This window comes from Alosa sapidissima, chromosome 8, assembly GCF_018492685.1.
Source record: "Alosa sapidissima isolate fAloSap1 chromosome 8, fAloSap1.pri, whole genome shotgun sequence".
Taxonomy (NCBI): domain Eukaryota; kingdom Metazoa; phylum Chordata; class Actinopteri; order Clupeiformes; family Clupeidae; genus Alosa; species Alosa sapidissima.
In genome coordinates, this window is record NC_055964.1 from 22,034,522 (window position 1) to 22,062,252 (window position 27,731).

The 27,731-nt window shown below is 43.4% G+C and overlaps 1 protein-coding gene across 5 annotated transcripts in view; it reads left to right on the top strand.

The window, feature by feature from the left end:
- camsap1b (calmodulin regulated spectrin-associated protein 1b) overlaps positions 1-27,506 on the top strand; it is a 31,623-nt gene extending 4,117 nt beyond the window's left edge. For 3 of the 5 annotated variants that reach the window (XM_042101064.1, XM_042101063.1, XM_042101065.1), the window contains exons 3-19: positions 4,502-4,764; positions 11,614-11,775; positions 13,108-13,188; positions 13,563-13,595; positions 15,274-15,415; positions 16,093-16,232; positions 16,334-16,430; positions 16,641-16,818; positions 17,652-17,743; positions 18,572-18,644; positions 19,165-21,484; positions 22,721-22,857; positions 23,206-23,426; positions 24,511-24,613; positions 24,759-24,880; positions 24,961-25,079; positions 25,962-27,506. In XM_042101064.1, coding sequence (XP_041956998.1) covers positions 4,502-4,764; positions 11,614-11,775; positions 13,108-13,188; positions 13,563-13,595; positions 15,274-15,415; positions 16,093-16,232; positions 16,334-16,430; positions 16,641-16,818; positions 17,652-17,743; positions 18,572-18,644; positions 19,165-21,484; positions 22,721-22,857; positions 23,206-23,426; positions 24,511-24,613; positions 24,759-24,880; positions 24,961-25,079; positions 25,962-26,255 — 4,577 coding nt within the window. In that variant the 3' untranslated portion in view covers positions 26,256-27,506. The remainder of the gene's footprint in view (positions 1-4,501; positions 4,765-11,613; positions 11,776-13,107; positions 13,189-13,562; positions 13,596-15,273; positions 15,416-16,092; positions 16,233-16,333; positions 16,431-16,640; positions 16,819-17,651; positions 17,744-18,571; positions 18,645-19,164; positions 21,485-22,720; positions 22,858-23,205; positions 23,427-24,510; positions 24,614-24,758; positions 24,881-24,960; positions 25,080-25,961) is intronic. The other 2 variants (XM_042101068.1, XM_042101066.1) reach the window with 2 other exon arrangements.
- The last annotated feature ends 225 nt before the right edge of the window (positions 27,507-27,731 follow it).

Genomic DNA, 27,731 nt, shown 5'->3' on the forward strand with positions numbered 1-27,731 from the left:
TGCACAATCAGGTGCTTCACAGCGGTAGGACGGTAAACTATTAAATCAAAGATAACAGACTGGAGAACACTGATAAAACGTGCAGTCTTTAGTAGTGCTGTCAAAATAACTGATTAATTTCGATTAATTAATTTGAGAAAAAAAATAACTGATTAAAAAAAAAAAACAATAACACAGATCAATCGATTCTGTATGACCTTTGACCCCGAGCCGTTGTAGTCAGTAACCATTAGACTGTAAAATGAAGGAGAGAGAAGAAAATGTGCTGCCTAGATCATTGATTGGAACATTTACTTTTCAAAAACGGCTTGATGGTATTGGTAAAAATAAAGTGTTGATTAAAATAAAGTCCTCTGCAATGTATGTGATAAAAAAACCTTCTTCCCGAAGCACTTTTGAATTTATTTCCTCAGCATATTAGGTCATATCATAGATTATTATGGCCATTATTAAAATAATAATAAAAGAGTTTTTGATTTTTAATGTTTAATGTTTTAATGTTATTCAATGATTGATTTGAATTTAAATATTTAAAATACTTTTACAGCAAAAATCATATATGCGATTAATTTAGATTAATTAATCACAGAGTATGTAATTAATTAGATACATTTTTTTAATCGATCGACAGCCATAGTCTTTAGTAGTGCAAACAATTACTGATATTTAGTCATTTTATAAATGCTTTTGTCCATATTGAATCAGACAAGGAAACAAGGAATTTGTGCCTCTTGTAAATGTGATTAGGCCATCAGTTTTTCTTTGTAAATTTCTTTGTGCTGAATATGAGTGCTGATCGTAGGGTGAATATCTGACAACTACTCATTGGTAGGTGATCATTCACAGACATCTTGAAGTACACTCTTGTGCAGTGTTTTTTGCCAGACTTTCAGTGTGGGAGCAATATTCAACCCTTTTGCCCATGGAAACAACAAGTTCATCCACATGGCTCTGGCCCTCAGCATTTTGATGTTCTCCAGCTGAGGTAATAATGGCAGTGTTGGACATTGATTGGGAAAGCTCTGAATTTTGGCAGGGAGGCATGAAGGTGCAGGCTGAATTCTTCCTTGGCTCCGAGTTGTGATTGCTCCTTCGCTCAGGGGGAAGCAATTGGACTCTGTAAACTTTGTTGAAATCATTTTAATCACTCTTTTTGGCTGGTCTGTTTTGTTTTTTTTTGCAAAATCACACAGCTGTCGGTTTGTTTAGGTTTGAATGGGACTTGAACTAAGGTAAAGGTGGTACTAGTATGGAAGTACTAAGTTGAAACTTGAGAGAACTAGAGGACTTGCAGGCAGACAAAAAGCTTGAATAACATTGGTGGTGTTTGCTTCTTTGACATGGTAATAGCCCTTGATGGTGACCATGTCATGTTTATCATCACTCTGGGATGACTGGTTTTATTAGGCTATACTTTGGAAGCAGGGAAAACGGCACTAACCTCGCCCTTGCTCTTGTATGGGGCTCGATGATTGTGTAGGCAAGTTAAACGTTTTGTTTTTAACATTAGAAAACTGTTCTGGCTTATTCACAGCAGCCTTGAGGCTGTATTTTGTTCCTTGGTGATCTAAATTAATCAAATGTTATGATCTAATAGCATTTTGTAATAATGAGGGTAAAAGATAATTTGGTGTATTGACAATTAAAGCCTTTGACAGAGGCCTTATGTTTGAAATTTTATGTTGATTTTAGAAACTGGGATCTAATAGCATTTTGTAATAATGAGGGTAAAAGATAATTTGGTGTATTGACAATTAAAGCCTTTGACAGAGGCCTTATGTTTGAAATGTTATGTTGATTTTAGAAACTGGGAAACTAAAAAGATGGGGCCTATGCATCTACATTTCAGGAAATGTATTTTTATATTACGCCTAGCATTGCAAAACTTGCCCAAAATGGTATCACAGGTATCTGTATCAAACAAACATTTTGGAGTAATGCCTTGGCCCACACGTATGGAATATTATGCTGGCAGCATCAACTTATTGAGAGGTTTTTCAACAGGAGCTTGGAGTCATGTTCATGCTGAAGAGGAATTGGTACCAGAGTATCAAAATAGACTCAACCACTAGGCTTGTGACTCTTAAGTATTCTCTTCGTATATCCGAGAGCTTTCTAGTGCAATTAAATCCTTATGGGTTGTCTGTATTAAGGTTTAAATCTGTTGTTAAATCTCAAATGAAGTGGGCCAAGCTTACATTTGTTTGATTTGAGTCTGAATTTCAAGGCTAGACCTATCCTTCAATAGATCACACATTTTCTCCGGAACACAGTGCCTCCAGTGATCTTGATGTAGCCTAATTTGCACTGATGGCCCCAGCTCCACACAGTGTTGCTGTGTTGGCACTACGTCTCCTCATCTCAAGCCCTGGCTGGCAGTGAAGACCCCTGCATTGTTTCCTGGTATACCCCCTTGTGAGACTCACGGCTCAGGCTGTCATCACTGGCTGCAAGAACCTGTCATGTGTGAGACCAGTGACCTAATTTTAATCCACCAGTTGTGTGTCTAATGAATATTTAATTGGAAATGCTCATGTCATGGCTGTGCACTTTGTGGGCAGCACATGACAGAAATGTGAAGTTGGCCTACGTACAGTTGCTGGATAAACTTGTTGTGATGGTTGAATGAAACCATGCTGAATGAAAAGATGCTTGTTTGGTGAAACGAGTGAGAATTTTCACGTAACCTGCAAACAAGCGTGCCAATATTCAGCAGTATGAACACAAATGTACTATTTCATATGTCGTGCAGCTCTGTGAGTGACTCTCAAGTTATCTAAATAACCATGATTTGGTGAACATCGTCCAAATTAAACTTTAAAGTAGGCCTGTACCCTTGGATTTCCAAGATATCGCATGTGAAAGCTGTGCTTTCATACAGACAATAATTGGCCATTGTGGAGGGCAAATTATCCGAGGCTCTCTGCATTTCTCAAGAGTTGCCCTGCTTCCCTTGACCCCTGTCCGTCCGACTGTCTGTACCTATTGTATGTGACAGGCCAATTTGCCCTCAACAAAGGCCTTTTAACGGATTATGACCCGCATTATGGCTGCAAACGACAGAGTAGTAAATAAAGCTTAAGCTCCGGCTATGCATGAGGCTCCGAGCCCTCTAGAACACATGAGATATGGTGGGAATTTTCACTTGCACAAAGAATTTGTATATTTCGGCCTATTGTAAAAAAAAAATTTGTTCAATGGTGCATGGTGAATATTTTGAACATATTTTTTTTTCTATATGGTCATTGTGGATAAGGTTTTCAATGAATGACCGTAATACTGGCCTAATTTATCAACTTAGTTAGTAGGGCCCTAAAGGACTCCGTCTAGATGACCTTGCTTTCTTAGTTGCTAAGCTAAATCAGGCATATTGGCACCACCCTGTATCATCTCTGGGTTATTCTTATTTGTACTAATTTAGGAGGGAAGCCTTCATTTAATCCATTTGAGAATACTAGATCAGAGGCTGCCTTGTCGGATGTCCAGCAAACTGATTTGGTTACTTATCTGATAAAGGATGGACAGCTATTCCTCTGTATTGCTTTTTTTGTGGGTTTTGCATGACCATCAAATCAGATCCTATTGTTTTATTAAGAGCCAATTTTGTTAATGACCACCAGTTTTAAATTTGACTCAGTCTTTAACATATTCAACTGATACTTGGCCATTTGTTACTTTAGTGTTTGTGAGCGTAGTGTATGAATCTGAATCATTCATTTAAATATCAGGCCCATGTAGGAAGCAGGTGTTTGGGCATGTTGCGTTGCACTAGCACAGACAAGAACGCCTTGACTCGTAGTGTTTTTCCATGATTCAGCTGATTGACACCCGGTGGAAAGATCTCTGCAGTTTATAGTGTGTCTGTATCTGCTAGCCCATCCCTTTGTGGAACCCAGCCCAGTCAGTCCACTCCCCCTGCGGGGAAAATGTCCCACCTTCCTGTTAGTAAGCTGGCGATCTCTCTCACACACACACACACATGCGCACACACACACAGGAGTGAAATGGACTCCAGTCCAGCCTCAGCCAAGCCAAGTCTTTGCACCTCACAGCACCAATGTATGCTTCCCCCTCAGCTTCATGAGTTACCCTCGTGCAACACACCATCACCATGAGACTCTGACACTTGGTTGTTTGTCTGCTGCACAGTGTAAGCTGATTTGTCAGAGCTGACAGGTCGTGCCCCCTGACTCACTGGGTTCAGTGCAGCTTTGGAAGGTGTGATTAACAGTCAGGAGCCCCAGGCTACTGATGCAAATGTCTGTCTGAGTAATACACTCATAATATTTGTGTGGGGAATACTGTATGCTTTAGCTTTTTACAGTTTTTCCTTTTCTTTTGTGTAGAGAGGGGTGTGATTCTGTTTTTGATCAGGAAATGCATAGCAGCAGTGGACCCACTAGTGATATGACACTGTTGCTTACTGTCATAAGATGTATGTTTAATCACACAAGAAAACTGACTTGTGGATGATCAACTGTCCTTTCCCTCTTCTCTTCAGACAATATCCCAGAAGACCTGCGGGACCCGTTCTACACGGACCAGTATGAGCAGGAGCACATCAAGCCACCCGTGATCCGGCTGCTGCTCTCCTGTGAGCTTTACTGCCGTGTCTGCGGCCTCATCCTCAAGGGCGACCAGGTGGCATCGCTGCAGTCGCACCTGTCTGTCATCCAGGCGCTCTCGCGCAAGGGCATCTATGTGATGGAGAGTGACGACACGCCGGTCACCGAGTCGGACCTCGGCTGCATGCCCATTAAAATGGTGAGCTTGAACCCACCCACAAAATACTGGGTACCATCATGTGGCAGTCTTGTTGTAGTGCTCTTGCTCTAAACTGCCAGTGAAACATAAGGTGAAAGTCTGCATTCCTGTTGTGCAAAAGTGTAAAACGGTGCATGTACACTGGAGAGCTACTTGTTGAACCACATTATCGAAGATGATTACCGCACTGAAATGTCACATTCAACACGAGGGAAACACAGAGAAACAATAGGCATGTTTTGTTCATGCACGATTGCCTTTATGAATTCCCAATAGCATAAGATACAGGGTTGCCACCTTGTATTCTTCCACTCATGTTTTAGAACATCCATTTAAACGTACAGTTTTTGTTGTTGTCAAATCAGCTTAAAAGATCATGTGCCTTTTGTAAGCCAGCCTTGTTGAACCACCTAGACAGTGTAGGCTACATAGTTTCTCAGCAAGCATCTTCTTGTAACCAATCAGAAGTCTAGAGAATTCCCAGTTCAATTATGGCAATCTATGAGAACAAAGCTTATTAGCTGAAAGGATTGAGTATGGGAGTGGATAGGACTCTTGAAGTTGTTGGCCGCCCCGAGTCGGATGATTGCAGCTTTACCTTTTGGTGTTTCCTGGTTGTTTCTCTGAATCTTTGTAGAAATAATAGATATTGGAAGCCAATATGTAGCCTATTTTTTTTTGTCTGAGTTGATGTGAGTATACAAAGAAAAGGGAAGATTGGCACTGACAACACATTGCAACCCTGGCCTCTGAGATTCAGATATAAACATGAAAAGTATTTTCCACAGGAAGGTTCGCATGGAGGGGGTTATGCCAGCGTGGGCTTCAGATATGATGCCATAAATGTGATGACGTGTCTGCTTAGATCTGCAAATTTTGACATTTTAGGATTTCAAATCTCTGGGGTAGACCCATAAATATTTATCATTTCTAGATGGCTTGCCATCTGGGAGTCCATATGGACATCCCAGGCCAAAAGTGGTGGGTGGGGACAAAGTGGGATGGGTGCCACCATTGCTTCCCAGTGTGCCCTTTGCCTCTAATGTCTTGAGCGGTATGATGTCCACAGATACTGTGTCAAGAGCTCACAGAGATTTCACATGTGCAAAGTATTTAGGCTAACCTTTGCTGTTAACTTGAAAAAATGATCCAATCCAGTATGAGTGTTGTTTTGGAGAGGTGTTGACAAGGTTTGTTAAGACTATTAACTATTAGTTTGTTTTGCCTTTTCCTTTGTGCCAGAAGGACACATGCTTCTATTGCTGCTTATTGGACCCTGATGCACACAGATATGGTGACCGCTTTGAACAAAACGCAACTTTTACACAATTACACTTGAAGGGCAACTTTTAAATCTTGCATCGGTTGAATTTTGATGCACAAACACTATGTGTGAGAGACATGAGTTAGGAATCCTCAGGCACCAGGAATGAATGGAGAAGGAGTAGTAGGGTTGGCAGGTGTAACAGGGTTGAACTGAAGATGTTCAGTGTGGAGAACTCTGCCAGCTTCCGTGTAATTTAACCTTTTAAGATGCAAATATCATTGAATCTGGATGAGGCAGTTTTTCAGTGACGATAAGATCTGCGGTAACGACATGAATTTCCTTTTCAGAGTACAGTGTGTTGTGTTTGTTATTTAATTCATAGAAGTTTAAAAGATAGTTTCTATAGTGATTGTGAAATATAAAGTGTTTGCATTGTTAGGTCAGGTAGCCTATAGAGGAATAATTCAAATTGACGTCTTAACATTACTAACTCTAGATACAGTTTGTACATCAGTGTAGTGCGAAAGTTTTCACATACATGGTAATTTTACAGTATTCACTCACCATCCTATTTTGTTTTAATGACACAGGCTAGATCAGTTTTGGCCTTAATTTTCTGCTTAATTTTTAAGTTAATTTTGCTGTTTTCTGTCAGTTTAAGATCACCGTATGGTCGTCGTCCCCCCTCCCCCCTCTGTGCAACTCTTAAGGGTTATTTAGGACATGGCCATCGATCAGTTATTGGATGTCTGCAATGCACATCCCAGTTGCAAGCTGCAGCCCCAGCGTGTCCTGCTTTCACTCAGGCTTTCCGCTGGCCTGCCATGTGATCTCCAAAGGCTGCCTACTTAATCGCTGGTCTCAAGCTGATCAGGCTGCAGCTCCAGCATGTGAGACTGTGGTATCTGCTGCAGCAGCACTTTTCACAGTCACAACAAGCCCGGCGTGAGTTGCTGTTATTATGGTATTGCATGTGAGGACTAGATTAATGACCATGTTCAGTGCACCTACCTCAGAGGCGGAAATTAAGTTTAGTAGATGTTCACATTTTAAAGGCACTGACAAATACTACTAGGTGGTGAAATTCCCCATCCACTCAATAGTAAATCATTTTGTATCTGAAATCTACCAGCGACTTTTATACAGTATTTCACCAGCATGTGGCTTGTGCTAATTTCCATCTCTGACACGCCTATGTACTAATGTTTTTTTTTTTTTTTTTTGCAAACACAGCATATGTTTGTGAATGAAATAAGGCCAGGAGAAGTGCCAAGATACTACTAGCCTGCTTGCTATTGGATGGACTACTTGAAGGGAGCACGTGTTTGATTGTGCCACCTGTGCTTGATGGCATGAGAGATCTAATGAATGACATGGAGCTGAATTGGGGATTGTTGATGATTTTTTTTTTTTTCCCCTTCTGGAATTTAAGAAAGAGAAGCAGAGTTAGTAAACCTAGAAGATTAATTTAAGTATAAGTATATATACTCTTTTGATCCCGTAAGGGAAATTTGGTCTCTGCATTTATCCCAATCTGTGAATTAGTGAAACACACTCAGCACACAGTGAACACACAGTGAGGTGAAGCACACACTAATCCCAACGCAGTGAGCTGCCTGCTACAACGGCGCTCGGAGGCAGTGAGGGGTTAGGTGCCTTGCTCAAGGGCACTTCAGCCGCTCCTACTGGTCGTGGTTCGAACCGGCAACCCTCCAGTTACAAGTCTGAAGCCCTAACCAGTAGGCCACGGCTGCCCCCCAATTTGTCCTGTCTGTACACGATGTGTGGAGATCTTTTAGAAATATGTTGGTTCTCTTATGAAATGGCTGATACTGATGAATTGTCTGCCTCTTTTATTGTCATTTCTGATCTTTGATACATTCACAAAAATATGTACAACTTAGTGTTGGTGTTAATTTCGTCAGACGAGACGAGAGGAAATATGTTCGTCAACAACCTTTTTTTTTCATGACTAAGACGAGACGATGACGAGACGGCAGTAATGTCCTGAAACACTGACTAAGACTATCTTAAGATGCATTATTGTTGACGAAAAAAGACGAGACTAAAATGTTTTGCATGAAATAAAAACTAAGATAAAATCTCTCTTTATTTTCGTCAACAAAATGAGAAGACAGAATATCTAGCTGTTACGTTTTCAAAATATTCCGAATGAGTTCATACGCAACAGCTTTCCTGTAGGCTAGTCTACTACGTGCTGTTGCTGCAACCCTGTGGCTGCAACACGAAACTACATGGAACAAGAACACTGGAGATTTCTGCCAGAGTTAGCAAGCTAACTACCTAAGCTTTATGCCACAATGCTACATACCCAGAAGTTGAAGCTTCTCTCATACAAATTAACATCCCCCAGAATGTCCATACGAAAATGTTCATCATGTAATGTCAACTATTTAACTAGTTAGACTGATGGTGCAAAGTTTGCTAGCAAGTAAGCTAATATGGAAAGTTCGCTAGCAAGTTAGCTATGGCTAAGATGGAGAGTCTATTTGGGGAATGTGTTGTGTTTGGGCGCATATCGCCATCTAGCGAGGCGGAGTAAAACATTAATACTTTGGTCTACAACAGTGTTTCTCAAACTTTTTCAGTTTCAGGACCACTTAACTAACCCTAGCTAAAAAAAAAAAAGATTATACCTACTTCAACAGTAGCCTATAATTAGTCTACACTATAGGCCTACTCACTGAACCACCTTGCTTATTGTCTTTGCACTTTGCTTATTGTGTGGATTCATACTGTATGATTTAAACTGGCATATCTTACATAGACAGTGTTGCAGAACTGTTTTTACATACAAGTTGGTTCAATATTGCAAACAACTCATCTATATTATATTTTACCACGTCTGCTCGCGGACCACTTGGCATAGCATGCGGACCACCAGTGATTCCCGGACCACACTTTGAGAAACACTGGTCTACGAATATGAAAGTGGTCCAGTCAAATCTTTTACTGTCTATGGTCAAATCCTAGCCGAGCTATAACTGTAGCTCGACTTACCTGTGCATGTAAACATACTGACTGACAAAAAATCAGAATGAGTAATTATAACAGACGAGTAGCCCTGTGGACACACAATATTGTTGGAAAATTGAGATGTGTGAAACACTATTTGACTCATGGTAATCAGAAATAATTTGTTATTAAAAAAAAGACTAAAATGTGTTGACTAAGACTAAGATACCTTTAGTTTTCTTTTGACTAAAACGACGAGACTTTTAGTCGACTAAAACTTGACTAACAAAAATTATATTTGAATGACTAAATATGACAAAGACTAAAAAGGACATTTTCGACAAAGACTAAGACTAGGACTAAATTAAAAATAGGTGACAAAATTAACACTACTTAGTGTCTTGGGAAGTTCATGTACAAGATTGTGTGTGTGTGTGTGTGTGTGTGTGTGTGTGTGTGTGTGCGCATTTGTGTACTTGTAGAGCCCTTGTGACATCAGATCAGATGACCGACTAAAGTTCTGGGAATGATGCCACAACAGAATTAAGCCTCAAAGAGTTTCAGAACTTGAATGAACTGGTTTGAGTTTGGGTGTAGCCTGTGCGAATTCAACAACTAATGCTTCTAAATTCAGTGTTTACACAGGTGGGGCGTTTTGTCTTTAGAAAAGTCTAGATGGTACATAATAGTCCTGTACAGCAAGAGACAACATACTTACATTAACAATATTAACATCCATATTTTTAACTTGGACTGGATAGCTAAAATGTTGATGGAGGAGTTGAGTCTTTATTCAGATTTAAAAAATGTACTGGACCTCTGTGCTTGTTATCTTTGGTAGGTGAAAGCCTCTCCCATTGTTTGCGGAATCCCATTAGTGTCCATTTGTGAAAACTCCCCTTAACTTTACTGTACCTCCTGGCTCTTCCCATACTGTTGCCAATGAGATTGAATGAACAAATAAAAAAAAAAGGAATGAATCCCTACTACCTACAAAGCTATTGTCAGCATTGCATATAATTGACACAAAATCTAAAGACACATACTCTGTACAGGGCTGCAGCTAACGGTTATTTTCATAGTTGATTAATCTGTCAATTATTTTCTCGATTAATTGCTCAGTGTTTCCCAAGATTATGTCCTCTAATGCCTTATTTGCCTTATAAACGAAAGATATTTAGTTTACCGTCATAGAAGAGATAGTAAAGTTGAAAATATTCAATCAACTCTATTCAATTCAAGAATTTTGAGGTAGCTTACTTAAAAATGGAAAATGACACAAACTGATTACCAAAGTAGTTGACAATTAATTCAATAGTCAACAACTAATTGATTCATTGTTGCATCCCAAGTTGCATGTAAAATGCCTTAAGTTGTGCCGAATGTAATAGGAAGCCCTAGCAATCCCTTAGGCATAGTGGTCGATGCCACATAGTGGCGGCTGCAGTGATTGGGAAACAACCCTAACAGGGTGTGGCCGGACGTCACTCAAAAAGTACATTTTGATCTAGTTGTACCAAAGTCCTTTTAGGCAAGTCCCTCCACTTGGGGGCCATATTGCAATGCTTGTTGGGCCCTTATCGTGCATCTATTTCGGCAGAAATGGACGTGCGCAAGGCTTTGTGACTCCGACCTTGCTCCAGCGGCGCGATTACATTACATGGATGTATTTACAACACACCACATGATTGGCACAATGTATTCACTGTAGTCGACTTTTTTGCCGCGGAAAGGGCGGGATATGTGTAGATGACTGCCATGTTGGCGTTACAAACTAACCTCATGCATTTCTATGGAGGATTTTTTGAGTGCTGTGTCTCCTCATTAGAATGTCTCTAGTTGTACCAGGCTAAAGCTCACTCCTGTATATCTGTATATATACTTTTTTGATCCCATGAGGGAAATTTGGTCTCTGCATTTAACCCAATCGGTGAATTAGTGAAACACAAACAGCACACAGTGAACACACAGTGAGGTGAAGCACACACTAATCCCGGTGCATTGAGCTGCCTGCTACAACGGCGTCACTCGGGGAGCAGTGAGGGGTTAGGTGCCTTGCTCAAGGGCACTTCAGCCGCGGCCCACTGGTCGGGGCCCGAACCGGCAACCCTCCGGTTACAAGTCCAGAGTGCTAACCAGTGGGCCACGGCTGCCCAACTCCTTGATGTTTGAAAAGGACCTGCAGGGTTGGGTTGCATTTAACCTTTCTTCCTGACTTCCTCCTCCGTCTCCCTCACCTTGTCTGTATTGTGCACATTACACATTTATATTTCACGAGGGCTCACCTACAGTCATGGCTATTTATACCAAGCTATTTTTACTATTTGGAATACCCGAGAAGATGGCAGCAGAGATTCCCCAAGTGCAAGCATGGATTGAAAGTATGATAGTGTTTGTATTCTCATGGGTGGAGCTCTGATGATGTGGGTTAGTGGTGTGTGTGCCTCTTGGTCATCACACTTTCCTCCCACGTTTAAATGATTGGATTTGAGCCAATTAGTACACTAATTACTCTCGGTTTACTTGTCTGAAGTGTTTGCTTTTGAAATCTCCTCAGATTAATGTGAAACTGATCACACACGTCTCTGTTTTCGTGCCTATTCCAGAGTTCCCATATCCCGATGATCGATGCCCTCATGATGGCCTACACTGTGGAGATGATCAGCATCGAGCGGGTGGTGGCCTGTGTCAAGCGCTTCTCCACCTTCAGTGCCTCCAAGGAGCTGCCCTTTGACCTCGAGGATGCCATGGTCTTCTGGATCAACAAGGTGAGCAGCAAGGGACCTTAGACTCCTACTTATGCCCATGGATGACTTTCTTTAGGATTTTATTTGTAGTTTGTAATAACATGGTACTTAACAGTACAAATACATCTTGGCTTAAATGGACTTTCTTAACCTGCTGTGGCACCATCAAGTAGAGTGTAGATGGGATTTCAAACCCATTCTCTCCAGTGTTGAGCCACATGTTGCATAATAGTGTTCACCACCAAGACCAATCCTATTAGCACTCTACTTAATGGGAGTGTTTTTACAACACCAAGGTTAAGCTTAAGATCAGAGGTAAAGTTAGGATGGCTGGTGGCATACAAGGCAAGTTGTTTTTGGATTCTTCTGTTGAAGTATCTTGAATCACCCTTCCAGACATAATTTTCCTGTATTGCAAGTGGTACAACAAAACTCCCATGCATTGTTCAGAGTTGGTGAAGTTTCATTGTGTACTTCACCGATGCAGTGCCCAGTTCGTCTTTTTAACGGAATACCCAGACACTGTATTTTTTTTTCTTGGAAAAACATTCCTATGCCACCCACTGTTCTGCTGCTGGAATGCTTTACTGGAAATGGTACCGAAAACTCCTCTGCACCCGCCACATAGGGGGACAAAACAAATTAGACCGAGCAACATGAAAATGTATGGAGACAGCTGGATTATCAGGTAGTGTTGCAGAGTCTGTCTGGTTTAAAATTAGTCTGCGCTGCTCTTGCCCAGCTATAATTAGCTTATCTGGGGAATCAGGATGGCATGCAGTGGATGCCTGGTATTGAATGGCCTGTTGCATTAACACACTCCGTGTACAGTACAGCTTTCACCTGAGAGTGCAGCCCTGATATCTTCAGACACTACGTATTGATGGTGTCCTGTCCAGCGTAATCTCCTTTTGGTTGATTTTCCATCAGTGCTGGAGAACACACTGTTGGGTGCACTGTCATAGTTACCCGGTTTGAACTTAAGGGCTTGCAATATAGGGCTTGGCTTTTCTGCATAATTACATTACATTCAAGCGTAATGAATATGTCTGTTGTTTCTTTTACAATGTAAAGGCCTGTAGGCCCATCAGTCATACAGATTGCCACTTCCGGGATTCATGTGAACGTTTGTCTTGTTGGTGATTCAAAGGGAATTACTTTAAAGCGACAGTTGGGAATTAAACCCACTGGGCTCTGTAGTTTATCCCCTGGATGATCAGGGTGGGATTTATTTCCCTTCCCTGGTATGGAACCTTGTTTTGAATGCAGTAAAATTGAATTGTCTGTGTAACCAGATGTTTTGACTGAGGTAGAGGTGTTTTGACTAAAGTTAGCGTACTGTTTTGGTTACAGGTCAACATGAAAATGAGGGAGATCTCCGAGAAGGAGGTCAAAGTAAAACAGCATCTTTTGGAGTCGCCAAGTCACCAAAAGGTAAATCTGCCGTCTCTGCATGGACGACTGCTGCTGTATTATTGTTTTTTTTTTCTTACTGCAAATTTCACAGATCTTGGGGGCTGAACACTGTTGCTTCACTCTTTATATAAAATAATAAAAATAAAAACAAACCTCCCTCTCCCACATTGCTCAGCTGAGTATCCCTAGCAAATATACTAATATTTGACTCTTTTCCTCTGCCGCTGTTTGTAGGCATATTTTGCATCTTCCGAATGACGCCACTTTCTAAACTGCTCTCTTAATCTCTGAACGCAAATCAGTCCTGCCTGTTCAATTCTCTCTGACACTATCTGCTCCTCTCCATGTCTTCTCCCTTCCAATACCTCCCTCTTCCCTTGCTACTTGGATAGTCTCCCTCAAAATGGTATTGGAAACTAGTACCTGTAAGTTGGCTGCTAGTTCCTCCTCTCCACCTTCGCACGTAGTGATGTATCTGTCCATATTTGTACAACCACCACCACAAGCACATTCTTGGCTGGCAGCGCTTTGGAATTATCCCTTATTTTTGGGGTTGCCGGGTGGGGCCTTTCACTGTATCTGTGTCCACAATGGTCTGTGCCAACCTTTTTTTTTTTTTTTGTTTTTTTTTTTTCCCATTTCCTTTCCTTGTTCTCAGTGTTCTTTTTTTGTCCATGTGTTGTGTGTCATCCAGCCTGATTTCATGCTTGCTCTGGCCCACTGCATGTTGGAGCCTGTGGAACTGTCTCGCGTGGTACAGTACACCACTCATTACCATTCACGTTAGCCCTCTCAACTAGACCTGTGTAGCTCAGGCTAGTTTGTAGTTATCTGTCGGTGTATGTTAGCTGTGGTTTTAGACAGATCTGTCAGTTCATGTGTGGTCATCCATTTGGTGTTTTAAACTAGTCTAAAAGGTCATCTGTTTTGTCTCTGGTTCTCTTGTGTCTTAAAGGTAAAGGAACATATAGCAGATAGTTATGTTTGTCTATTTGAGCTGTGATATCTCCTCATTCTGTCTTTGATTCTGCCTCGGTTTAAAAACACAGGATAAGTGCATGTAAAAAGAAAATAGAAAAATTCCCCTCACTGAATGAAAAACAAATCCATCACATGGTCTCATTTAATATGATTGATTCAGTTGAAATCATTCACTCTCACAAATGACTTGCTTTCACTTTTTAGTCACTTTGTTTGTTTATTTTTGTTTTACATTGAAGCATTTCTGAAAATACAGTGGTGAAGTACCCCCTTGTCACAACGACTAGTCCTCACATTTGTGTCTAATATGAGCTTCAATTTCTTTTGTTGTACTCTTGAAATTAATTTACTCACTGCCTTTTCATGTTTTCTTCTGCCTTTGCTTTCTTGCTGAAATCCTTGTTTTTACAGTCTGACAGAAAGATTACACAAGTAATGAACTGGACTTCCAAATTAAACATCAGACATATTTCATTTGGTCACATAATAATATTTTAGCTGACAGTTGAAAAGCCTTTTTTCCTCAAAAAGGAAGAGAATCTAAGAAATCACAACCTGTGGCATTTGAATTACACCAGAATTATTTATCCCAAAGTTCAGACTATAAAAATGAGTTATTTGTAGGTTTATTGCTTTATAAGTCACCACACTCTTATTAAATATTTAAGAGCACATGGTATTTTTGTTTTGCTACACTAGCTATGACATTGGGTTTCTGTTTGGTTAGTTGTCTAGTATTAATTTTGAAACTGCTTTTCCAAATTATTACTAGACATCACTACTGTGCTTGAGTATCGTTTTCTTTAAAGACCTTTCTCCTTTCATGATGCTCTAACAGTTTGGAAACTGAGAGCAAGTGGTCTGTCAGATTTCCTCTTGTTCCTGTAAAGGTCGTGGAAGTTCATTACCCATCACTTTTATGCATTACTCTTTTAGCATCAATCCATAATGGACAAGCCCAGTCATAGCTACAAAGAAACCAAATGTGCTGTGTACCACGATCCCATCTAGTTTCCCACCATCTCGATCTGGCATCCCACTGTGTCAGATGAGATGGCAGCGGCTAAACGCTGTGCGGACCGGCCTCAGTAAATGTGTGCCCTCGCGTCCGTTCCGGTTTAGGTGCGGTATCGACGGGACCATGCCTCGGGCCGACAGATGCCCTACTTTCCCCTGGTGGAGGAACTGATGAGAGACGTGTGCGATGGAGCAGCTCTGCTGACCGTGGTCCACTATTACTGCCCCAACGTGATGAAGCTGGACGGTACACAAATGCAGTTCTATTTGTTTTTGTTTCTCATCAGAACCGTCCATATTTGTCCATTGCACTGGCTGCTGAATCATTCTCCCTTTGACTGCATTAGGGGTGGCAGTGAGTGCCATAGTAGGCCATGTCATCTGCAGATTTGCATCATGGCCAGCGACAGTCTAAATCTGATTAGAGGGTAACTGCTAAATCATGTCTGCGTCTGGCAGGCAGTCAGAGCAAACAACCACAGCGGAAAAACGGCACAGAGGCCTGAATGCAAGCATTGTTTCTTGCCAGGATTACCAGTTAGAGGAATTCGGTCAAAAATCCTGTTGGCTGGTTTACTCTTGTTATCCTCTTCCTTCGAAAAGGATAAGGTGTTTTAAAACAAGTAATCAGCTTTATAAGCATTATGTTATTGTACAGTCTCAGTACTATTGATACAGGGCTCAATCATTTCCCTGTGTGGTCACGGTTGTTTATTACTCAGCATATAAACAGATTTCATTGTTACATCCATAGCATTCTTAACAAGTTCTCTTTTATCGTCAGTTTATCAATATGTGGATAGACCTGAAATGTTCTAAAATATAATATAAATTGTTTATTCCCAGACATGCTGCTGACCCAATGTTCATTGTACCGTTTTGGTTTCTCTCTGTTCTCTCTTTTTTTCTTTTTTTTTTTATCAGATATTTGCTTGAAGGAAGTGACCTCGATAGCTGACAGTCTGTATAATATCCAGCTCCTGAGGGAGTTTGCCACTGAGTACCTTAACAAAGGATTTTATCTGACACTAGAGGACATGCTTTATGCACCGCTTGTCCTCAAAGTGAGTTTCTCACTCTTTTTTTCTACATTAGCCCATTCTCTCTTGTAGACACCTCTTGTCTTAGAAGCAGCAATACTAAAGCTTCTTTATTCATTTCCTAGCATAATGTCATGGTCTTCATCGCTGAACTCTTCTGGTGGTTTGAAATCGTCAAACCTGAATTTGTACAGCCAAGGGATATCCAAGAATCCAAAGATGGTGAGGGTGTATGATGTATAGTCGTTCATACCTGTTGGTAATGCTGACAAATACTTACATTGCCTGTATTTTTATTGATTAATTTTTATTTATTTTTTCAGGCAAAGATATGGTATTTCATGTTACATAGCTGTAGAAATGAAATCCTAATACCAATTTATCTAATTCACACCTTTATCCTTACCTGCTGTCTGGTCTGTCTCGATGCAGCCCGCTCATTGGCTCAGCCCAAGAGCCTCCGGCCCTCCGTCCCCATATCCAACGCCACCAAACGCAGCTTCCTGGTCACACCTGGCATGGCCGACCCAGCGCTTCCTGTTCAGAACAGTGCAGACGTGTGTAACAGGTATCTCCTGCACCCCGAAGACTCTAACCCTCCGTCTAGCCCGTAAGTCTTCTGTGCTGCTCTGTGTTATGTGTGGGCCCTCCCCCCCCCCTCAATCCGGATTGAGGTATGACTTATGGTGGAATTATTTTGGTGAAGGTTCTGAGTGGACCACTGAGTGATTGCTTGAAATGACCTCTGACCTCAGGTGTTTTAACTTCAGAGCAATCCAACTGGCTTAGCTAAACTCCGACTCAAATGTCACTTGGAAGGGTTAACATAGATCTGTTTTCTAAAAGCAGAGAGAGCCTTATTTTCTGAACTTCTCACACATGCCCTCTAGTGGTATAACCAGTCCGTGTCTGTTTTGAGGAGAAAAGGGAGGATATCAGCTTTATGAAGCAGCTCCTTCAGTTTTTCTGACCCATGTTGAGAATAAAAGGAAAAGCTAAATTATTTTGTTCTAATAAGTTCTGTGTAAAATATGCTGTTGATTAAATAAAGTGTGCCAAGATGCATGTGGCCTCACTATAAGCTACTAGGTTGAATAGCTTTGGTAGCATTTAAGAACACACTCTACCCTGAGGGTTTTCTGTGAGCCTCATTATTTCAATGGTCAGAGAAATTCAGAATTAGGAATTGGGCCACGGATGGCAGTCAAAAATGAGAACAGATGTTTAAGGACAGGTTACCATTTATGTTCAAATCTTTGGCTACTCTTCGCTTCATTGGCAGCTCTTGCATGTCTTAACCGTAAAATACTCTTAACTTTTAAAGACTCCTTTCCAATGAATATCCTGAACCTTGAACCAAATACACCTACATAAAACACCTTTTCCTGTCTGTAGAGTAGTGTGTGTGTTCATGTGTCTGATGGTTGTTCCTTGTTGTTCCAGTGCTAAAGGCAGCCCCAGCTTCAGCCTCCCACACCCCCTCCTCCCCCTGAGGCAAAGGCAACAGAAGCCCCAGCAGGGTGAAGACATGATGGGTAAGAGCTCCCCAAATTCCTGCAGTTGCACACCCCCAAGACCACCCTCCATCAGACCCCATAAAAACCCCCATCAGAATTAGGGTTGGCGTTAGATAGGCAAGCAGATGCATGTGACTAAACACAATGTAGTATTTTTTTTTTAAGGGAACAGCATATGAACGCATAATTGGGGCAAGTTTATAGGAACAACGAATGATAAGAGGCAAGATTAGATTACACCTGCAACAGTAGCTATAACGATAATGGTAAAAAGTACAGTTTTAAGCCTCTTCATAGTCAATTAGGATGACGACACTTGCACTTCCAGATGGATTTTGATGCAATAAAAACATTACAGCCAATCAAAATCTGTATTTTAGAGATCACATCAATGATTTCCAGAGACCTCCTTTTCTTAATCATTCAGTGTGGATGTTCATATTGTTAGTTAGTTGTCTTTATAGTTAGTTATAGTTCTTTGTGTGGACAGGTCTTAAGTCAGTAAGAGGTTCTAAATGTTAATTTTGATGCATGTTGTGTTCTCCATCCCTAGTTTACTTGCAATGTTGTGATAGGAAATGCATACATTTGCACACTTTTCATTTTGTTCCATTTTGTATTTCATTTTAAAACAGCGCTTTCAAGCGAAAACCAAATAGTGTGGATGCAGCCTGAGCCAGATAGCCTCAGGGCACTGTTTTGTATTAATGGCCCTTATCCTCTTTTGCACCCCTTTCTGTGAGACTGCACTCCCCCAGGTGATTCTCCCCTGGTGGTGTTGACTGTAGAAGAGGCACCCTGAAGTGTCTGTGTTTTCAGTGCCTTGTGTTCTTGCTCTCTCCTCAGGCAGCCGAATTCGCTCCAACTCGTTCACGCAAGACAGTCACAGAGGAGCAGGCTGGGCGGAAAAGAGACAGAGGTATATCGCTGCTCATTCTTATTTTCTAGAATCCGCACGTGCACACAATCAGGATGGGCTACTATGTGGCCCTTTAAGATATTGATTGATTTATTTTTTCTTGGGAGCTTGTGGACACAATGTGGACACAATTTTTTTTTTTTTGGCAAATCAACTTTTGAGTAGGTCAGTGTGGTTCAAGAGTCCACAAGACTCACTACCCACTGTTGGTTTCATTGTCATCTTGTCATAGTTGTCCCATTGGATTTCAAACAACTTGGGGCCTGGCATGGCTCTGGCACATTGTGATAATATAATTATTTAGACTACCTGATTAAATATTTGTAGTACATTGCTTAAGAAATTGTGAGTGAATTACAAGAAATTGTAAGAATTGAAAGTGCTGGCTGTCCTTGTAATATTGTGTGTGTGTGGTATTTAGTTGAAGCACAGTCTTCAGTATATCCAGAGTCTCCCTACAGTTTGTCCTGGAAATCTAATAAACCCATGACTCACCCTGTGTTTATCTTCTCGACGGCAGACCACTGTCCCAGATGAACCGCTTCCTGCTCCATTCGGCCACCGACAGTGACGTTGACATGCACTCAGGCGATAGTGCCAGTCTAACCTGCTCTATCAGCGAGGACAGCCTGGCCGCGAGCATCACCCCTAAGCACCAGGGCATCCCCAGACGCGTCAACGGCCACGGCCTACTGGGCAACGTCAACATGGTGGAGGAGGACGACGTGCAGCACCTGACCGTCGTCACCAGCGACAGCACAGTCTTGGCCAACGCTGAAGCGGAGTGCCAGAGCGCAGCCCCTGCGGTGAGAACCAATTCCTGGTTGAGACAAGACGACAAGGTTTCAGATGGGGGTTTCTATCTGGAGCCCTTAATGCCTGCTGCCTTGAAACCAGCAAAAGAGAAGTCTATTAATCTGAACAAGGAGGAGGAGTCAGGGGAGCTGTGTAAAAGCTCCACCGCCCGCAGGGTAGTTGGTGGCAGTAATGGGGGAGGAGGAGGAGGAGAGCAGTCTGCATCTTTCCCCAGACGGAGAGCCACTCACAGCCTTAACCGGACCTTCACCCCCAACTCCAGTGCTGAGTTTGTTGCCCAGGCGGCGGAGGCGAACGCCACTGCTCAGTCTGAGACTCCACCCATGGCACTGAGCCAAGCCTTCAAGCCACTGGCTGCCAGCAGTGCAGAGCTCTCCCCGACCGACCGCTCCCCCGGCTTCTTCCTGCACTCCTCAGCACCAGACGACGACAAGCAGCCCGAGCAGGCTTGGGAGATGCAGTCGGACTCAGACACGTTGGATCTAGCTGATGAGCAGGAGCTCGAGCTCAGCAAGGACGAGCTGTACTCGGACAAGCAGCAGCTGGACGAGGAGGACCAGGAGTCGGCCAAGCTGCGCGAGGACATGAGCGTCAAGGAGCACGAGGACAAGGACAAAGAAGGCGGAGGCCCGAGCAGCCGCTGCTCCAGCCCAGGCCTCAGCAGCGTCCACTCGGCGGCCAGCAGCGTGGCCAGCGGCAGCGTGCGCATGACCAGCTTCGCCGAGCGCAAGCTGCACCACAGCCGCTTCGGCAGCAACCAGGACCTGCGCTCGGCCAGCAGCTCGCAGCGGACCACGCCGGACGGCTCGGAGAACAGCTACTCGCTGCCCGTCGTCACGTCCTGGCGCAGCAAGCGCGACCAGAGCCCGACGACGGGCCAGCAGGGGGGGAAGGACTCGGCCAACGTGCTGGCCTCCGAGCTGGTGCAGCTGCGCATGCAGCTGGAGGAGAAGCGGCGCGCCATCGAGACGCAGAAGCGCAAGATGGAGGTGCTGTCGGCGCGGCAGCGGCTCAAGCTGGGCAAGGTGGCCTTCCTGCACATCGTCAAGAAGGGCAAGAGCGACACGCTCCCGCAGCCAATCAAGTCCAGCTACAGCTTCAAGGACGCAAAGAGGCTCAACGGGGAGAAAGAAAAAGAGGCCACGTCTAAAGACGACGCCTGCGTGGACGCGCTCCGAGCCGGGGCGAAGGAGGCGGCTAAGCAGTCGGAGGAGAAAGGGACGCTGGAGTGGGCGAGTAGCTGCAGCACGCCCGTGTCTCCCGTTATCGAATCGAAGAGCTTGGTGCTGGAGGAGGAGCTGGATCTCAACGAGTGCAACCGCTCCATCGAGATGCTGAACGATGCCATCGGCAGCATCCAGCAGCAGATGATGCAGCTGTCTCTGCAGCAGGAGCTGCTGATGAAGCAGAACGTCATGTCGCCGCCGTCCGCGTCTCCACTCGGGGACCAGGGGGACGTGCCCACGGAGGGGAAGTACCCCCAGGCCATCCACTTCGATATGGCGCCGGCCACAAGTGGCACCGTGAGGAAGCCCCCGAAGCTGAGTTCCGCTCGAGGCAGCCGCTCCAAACCCTCGGAGCTCAAACTGGCCAAGGACGCCAAGCAGGCGGGTAAGGGTAGCACCCCAACACAGAGAGTGGCCAGCCCTGGGAGCAGGACCCCTAGAGCCGAGCCCGAGGAAGTCACGACGCCTGACGCTGGGAACCTGAGGAGCAGCACCCCCTTCCAGCTCAATGAAGAGGCCAACCTCCGGAAGGCTGCCTCAAAAGTTCCGCTCGGTGTGTCCTACGACAAGGGATTCCCTGGCACTTTAGCAGAGTCGGAGTACGACACTCGTGACGCGGACCTAACGGAAGAATTCATGTCTGAAGAGGAGCTGAGAAGCAAGGCCAACCTGATTGAGGTAGACTTGTCTGAGCTGGCCGGGGAGACAGGAGAGGAACTAACCTCCCTCCTACTTGATGCTGCTGCTGCTGATGGTGGGGATGGCGAGAAGAAATCCGGCATGGGCTTTTTTTTCAAGGTGAGTGTTCCATTCCCTGAATGTAATATATTGAAGCAATAAGCCACTCGAGGCTGTAGGTTACACTGATTCTACAACAGCTAAGGGGCGTTGTTAGGCATGACGCGCTAGCGGAGTGCCTAAAACCCCCCTTAGCTGTTGTAGAATCAGTGTAACCTACAGCCTCGAGTGGCTTATTGCTTTTCTAAAACTGTTACTATAAATACCTGGCAAAGTAAAGGCACAGCAACTAGAAATATAACGAGTTATTCTTAGATAATCATTCTTCCACCAAGAAATATATTTCCTCTATCTGAATGGTTGCCAAGCAACGTCGAGACGCAGCTACTTTAACTTTTGTATCAAGTTATGGTAGCGCAGTAATATAGAACGAAATGCGGTCAAGGTGTATGTTTATGCTGCATTTTACAACGGCATCGAACGTGATTCAGCCATTCACAGTCAAGGACCTGAACTATCAGTTTTAGAATCCTGTTTATTATACAGCTCTTCAGAGTGCTGCAGAGAGTTCCATTCACATGGAGGTCTGTTAAATCCATGTAATGACCACTGCAAATATATAATGACCACTGTCAATGGCAATGGTGTTGGAGCTTTTGATTGACATATTTCATATCATTCTGTAAATACTTGGTTTATTGCAATAGAACTTTTTTGAAAATGAAAGTCCGTAAGTAATAGGTTGCCATGCAACATCTGAAACTTTCAAATTCTATTGGTGTGGTGAACTATTTACTCAGTGAAAGCCACGAAACATTAACAAAATAATTTTAAAACACAGAACAAACAAACCAAATAACAAACTCTCTTCTCGCCTTAACAAGTAGCCATATAATAAAAGACAAAATGTATCTTCCGGTCTTTTTCGGAAGATAAGTCCCTTTGCATCGGAGTCCTGTTCACCCAGTAGGGGCTTATTTTCTGATAATGACCGGCGGACAATACATTTTCTCTTAGGAAATGTATGCTTTTATTCAGTTTGATCCAATGTCCCAGTACAATGCATTTTTAAGTGCCCGACTGCCTTAAATTTATTTCAATATACTACAGTTCGATGCTTTATTCAAATAAAAATTCGACACTTTGGAACAAAACAGCTTAGATTTGCTCAAAGTACGTTCTCTGCCGCTTTGCTTTGCTTTGCACTTTGCTGGTTTATCCCCAGTTTTCCCATGTCCATATAGAATACATTCTGTAGCTGTAGACGTGTTCTAAGCGGAATGGTTTCCTCCGCAGGATGACCAGAAGGCTGAGGATGAGCTGGCCAAGAAGCGAGCAGCGTTCCTTCTCAAGCAGCAGCGGAAGGCTGAGGAGACGCGGCTGCGCAAGCTGCAGCTGGAGGCCGACAGTGAGCAGAAGAGAGACGAGGCCAGGTACTGTAGGATTGACCCCCACCCCAAATTTAAAGAAGGACACACATCCTCCAACACGCATACATAAACGCATTTGTATGTGTGTGTGCTTCACCAGTTGATACATGAAAGTCAAAACATTTCAGTCGATCAAATCTATTCTCATAAATTCTGTGAAAGCCCAGGGGATTGAGGAGGACACAACCCTTCTGTATTTGGTGTTTTGACATCGTCATGACAATGTAGACTATATTATGACTTGTTTTGACTTTGTGACGTCTGGTTGTTGGTTGTGTTATGGTGGTTATCTATCGCACGGTGTCCAGTGGTTAATAGAACTGTCTGTCATGGCTGATGTGTGGTCGGCAGGCGCAAGGCTGATGCGGATCGCATCAGGAAGGAGGAGGAGAAGGCCCGGCGGGAGCTCATCAAGCAGGAGTACCTGAGGAGGAAGCAGCAAGAGATCTTTGAGGAGCAGGGCCAGGGGCAGCCCAAGGCCAAGCCCAAACCCAAACCCAAGAAGCAGCGGCCCAAATCCGTGTTCCACGATGAGTCCGTCTCCGATGGCTATCCCAAGTGCTCCCCTGCCAGTAAGCGCTCTCTGCATTTAAAACTTATGTGTGCAAGAAAGATGCATTGTACTATATTGGGTAAAGAGGTTAAGTAGCAGTTTCAGTTTCATTTCACTGCTGGTTACGCCCTTTAGGCTAGTGTGCTGTGTGTATGTGATTGAGGAATGTACAGTGCAGGGTAGAAATCTGACTGAATTTGCATTACATCTGTTTGCTTTAACAAACTTTTAGTATGCTGCAAGATGTTTTCAACTACATTTAATTTCCCTATTGTGGTGTAACCTGCCATTTAGAAAATGTTCACTTCATTCCTGTTAATTCCCTTCATTTCTTAATAATTCTCATAGAAAGTTTCCAACTTTGATAATTCTTGTAATTCTGCAACCCTAGTCTCAACCAATCTTTGGTTGACATGAGACTAACTTGATCTGAGTGCTTGCCACCTTGCTCTTGACATAAAAACACAATGTTTCCATGGCAACAATGTTTAGCTAGGCCTCTACTCTGCTGCTTGCGGCTAAATTTATTCATGAACTTTCTGAAGACTGCACTGCTGGTGTGAATTGCATTAGGACAAACATGACCTTGGCATTGCAAGATCTATGCTCCACTGGTTGAGCTATGTAAATGTACAGCTCATAGGCATGGAGTGCAGTTATCATGTTAAGTAAAAAAAACATTCAGCTAAGCAAAATTAACTAAAATATATATTCGGTATATTAGTAATAAGTTCATTACTCAAAGCGTAATTATATAATATTGACGGATGGTTAATTTGCAAATGAAAGCCAAGGCTGCTGAATCATGCTGATGTAGCTTAGATTTCTCACTATGTTAATTGCTTGAACAGCAATTGTCCAGTGAGTCAGCCCCACAGTTAAGTGTTTACGGAAATGATTCTGTAGATGGGCATAATGATTCACTCAGTGGAGGTCTGCTCATGGCCACCCAGCTATCAGGCCAAGTCTCCGAAGTACAATTGCAGCCGCATTTTAAAAAGGGATCGGTTTTCGTCAGTCCAAATTTCCACTAAGTCAACCCATGCTGTACTTATATTTTGTGAACCCCTTCGTGCCCACCCATCTGTTGTATTTTTTTGCAGATGATAATCTGATCAACGCCCAGTCTGGCTCCAGCCTCTCCCTGGCCTCAGTAGCCACTACAGGGGCCGACAGCGTCAACTCAGGCGGGGCTGGGTCTCAGCGGTGAGTTGGCCTATCGATGGAATTGTATCTTTAGGTCCAATTACCGAAGATGGACGTTGATGTAGTGTCCACATCTGTTTAAGCCTAGTTCTGGAGGTTTATACATTCCTAATTCCAGGCCTTGTGTGTTTATCTTCGTCTCCAGGGGAGAGTCTGTGGAATCATTCCCAGGCCTTAGCCGTAATTCCAGTCGAGCTACAGAGAGGGACTGGGACAACGGGTCCACAGCATCCTCCATCACATCCACGTCCATGGCTGAGTACACCGGTAAGAAAACACACTTTCTTTTGTTTAGGCTGATCAGTAAGTGAATTGTGGCCTAATATTTCCTTTTTATTTTTTTCCAGGTCCAAAACTCTTTAAGGAGCCAAGTGCGAAGTCCAATAAGCCGATTATTCACAATGCCATCGCCCACTGCTGTTTAGCTGGAAAGGTCAACGAACCACATAAAAATTCCATCCTTGAGGTGAGCATGTTGTCCAAAATGGCTAATTGTTGCATGATGTGGTGTCTGTATAGATCTTTCTTTTAATGGTTGACTGCTTTGTGTATATTTCTATTGCCTTAAAAGCCATGCGGAATTGGATTAATTAATTCGGTCAGCTGAAGGAAGTCTAAAAACAGCATAGCTAATGTGCAGATGCTCTGCGGAAGGCTAAATAGGCTGACGTAATGCTTCTGGGTTGCTATCTAAAACAGAAGCTGAACTTTTTAAATGTGTGAGCAAAGTAAGGGATAATGTATAGAACGCCGGTCATTGTCGGGAGATAGGTCCCGACAGGGCGAACCGGACCCCGACGCGCAGCGGAGGGGTCTTGTTCTGCCCTGAAGGGACCTATCTCCCGACAATGACCGGCGTTCTATACATTATCCCGCTTATTACACGGCTACTTACCAAAACGACACAATAAACTCCCCACGATATGACTTTAGCCTACATAGCCTAGGCTATAGCCTATTTGTTACCGTTTCATCATGGCTTTTGCTGAGAAACAAATAGTTCGCAACAACACACGCTGAACTTGAATCAAACATTTTTTAGAACACAGCTGATCAACCGTCTGCTTTCACTTTTGAATGAAGTTCCAATCCTTGCGTAGTGATGTGAAAGAATTGACTTAGAAGCACAAAGCTTTCCTTGACAGCGGTCTGTTATACTTAGCAACGGTCTGTTATTCAGAATTAGCAGACCGCCGAACGCTGGGAAGGCCCATTCAAGTGAATGGAGCATTCTGCAGCACTATTAAGAGTCGTGTAATAAGCATGGTTATTTCACCTAGCCAGATGTGTTGAACGACTACTGAAAGGTCTCCTCACCCTTCTCCTTGTCTTCTCTCCATCCCTCCAGGAGCTGGAGAAGTGCGAGTCAAACCACCTGATGATTCTGTTCCGAGACGGGGGCTGCATGTTCCGGGCCCTCTACTCCTACTTCCCAGACACGGAGGAAATCCAGAAGTTAACGGGCACTGGGCCCAAGAACATTAGCAAGAAGATGATCGACAAGCTCTACAAGTACAGCTCGGACCGCAAGCAGTTCACGGTCATCCCAGCCAAGACTGTGTCTGTTAGTGTGGACGCCCTGACCATCCACAACCACCTATGGCAAGTCAAGAGACCCGGACCCAAGCGGAGCGGGAAATGAACAGAGCAAACGCACCGGACAATGTGACTTGTGGAGACAGACTCCTGTACTTGTCCCTCATACTGTTGACGGATGAGAGGCGACGAGATCGATGTTTGTTGATGCTTGTGAGAATGTCTGAACCTACTGGCTCTCGATCTGACATCTGATCTGATAAAGGGTTATTGTTTGTTTTTGTTTTTGTTTGTTTGTTTTCCGTTCTTCCACTGCAGACCGGTTAGCATGCCGTGGTGGTGGTGATCATGATTTTTGTCGATAACAGTCATGATTTCTTTGTCTCCACATCAGTAGATTCCTTGTTACTTGAAGTATTTATTGCTTTTGGCACTAAGTTCTTTGGCCTTGCCCACCCTCTCACCCCTGTGCCCTCGACACCCAGTTATCAGACACACTAAACGGGGAAGAGGGGGGCAAGAGTATTTAACTGCTCTGTTCTGTCGAAAAACTGTGGATTTGTCTCTTCACTGTACAGAGTTATGCGGACAAAAAAAAGGAACTGCTCATTATACCTGGACTCACTTTCCGCACATCTTCAACGGACGTAAGGGCTCGGGGGTTGCAAATTGCAAACCCCATAACCCTGAACTCTTCAGAAGAAGAAAACGAAACAGTTTGGCGACTCGCTTCACTATCTCTCTCTCTCTCTCTCTCTCTCGAAACCATGCTGCTTGAAAATGTCCTGGGAAAGCCCAGGCGCCAGTACGTTCGCCCTCACCCCTGGTGACGCTGTCGTCTTATTTATCCAGTGCTTTAAGAAGCTTGTCAGCCGTAGCACAGCTGTATAAAGCTCTTTTAGGGTCCGACAATAGGCCTTGGTACAAATGTCAGATGCTGTTCGTTTTGTCAGTTTGTTTGTTTTTCTTTCTCAGTTCTGTATTTACTTTCATGGATCTGATGTTAGGTAGATGTGTTACTTCACTGGACTTTGTCCTGTAAAATGGTGCACTTCATCATGTCCTAGTGCTTTTATCATGCAATGTAAGCAGAAGTAATGTCAACGCTTTCTCTCTGCTCCCTGGATATATTTCTCTCTCTCTCTCTCTCTCTCTCTCTCTCTCTCTCTCTCTCTCTCTCTCTCTCTCTCTCTCTCTCTCTCTCTCTCTCTCTCTCTCTCTCTGTGTCTCTCTCTGTCTCTCTCTCTCTCTCTGTCTCTCTGTCTGTCTCCCTCCTCTCTTGAAAGATGCTCTATCACAAGGAGTATGTGGCTATCAAATTGAATGACAGTACCCAATATATTCATAATTCTTTTAACTTTGCCATTGTCGTGGAGTTATTTCCTGGCACGTAGAACATTCCGCTACTATGTCACCACTGCTGAATCTATCCCCTTTTTTTTTGTTCTTTCATTTATTTATTTTTTATTTTTTATTTTTATTTTTGTTTGTTTTGCTTTGTAGAAGCCACATGCCGGCCTCGATCAAACGGAAGTGTCGCACAAGCACTTTATATACGCTGACTAAGTTACATGAGGGAGTT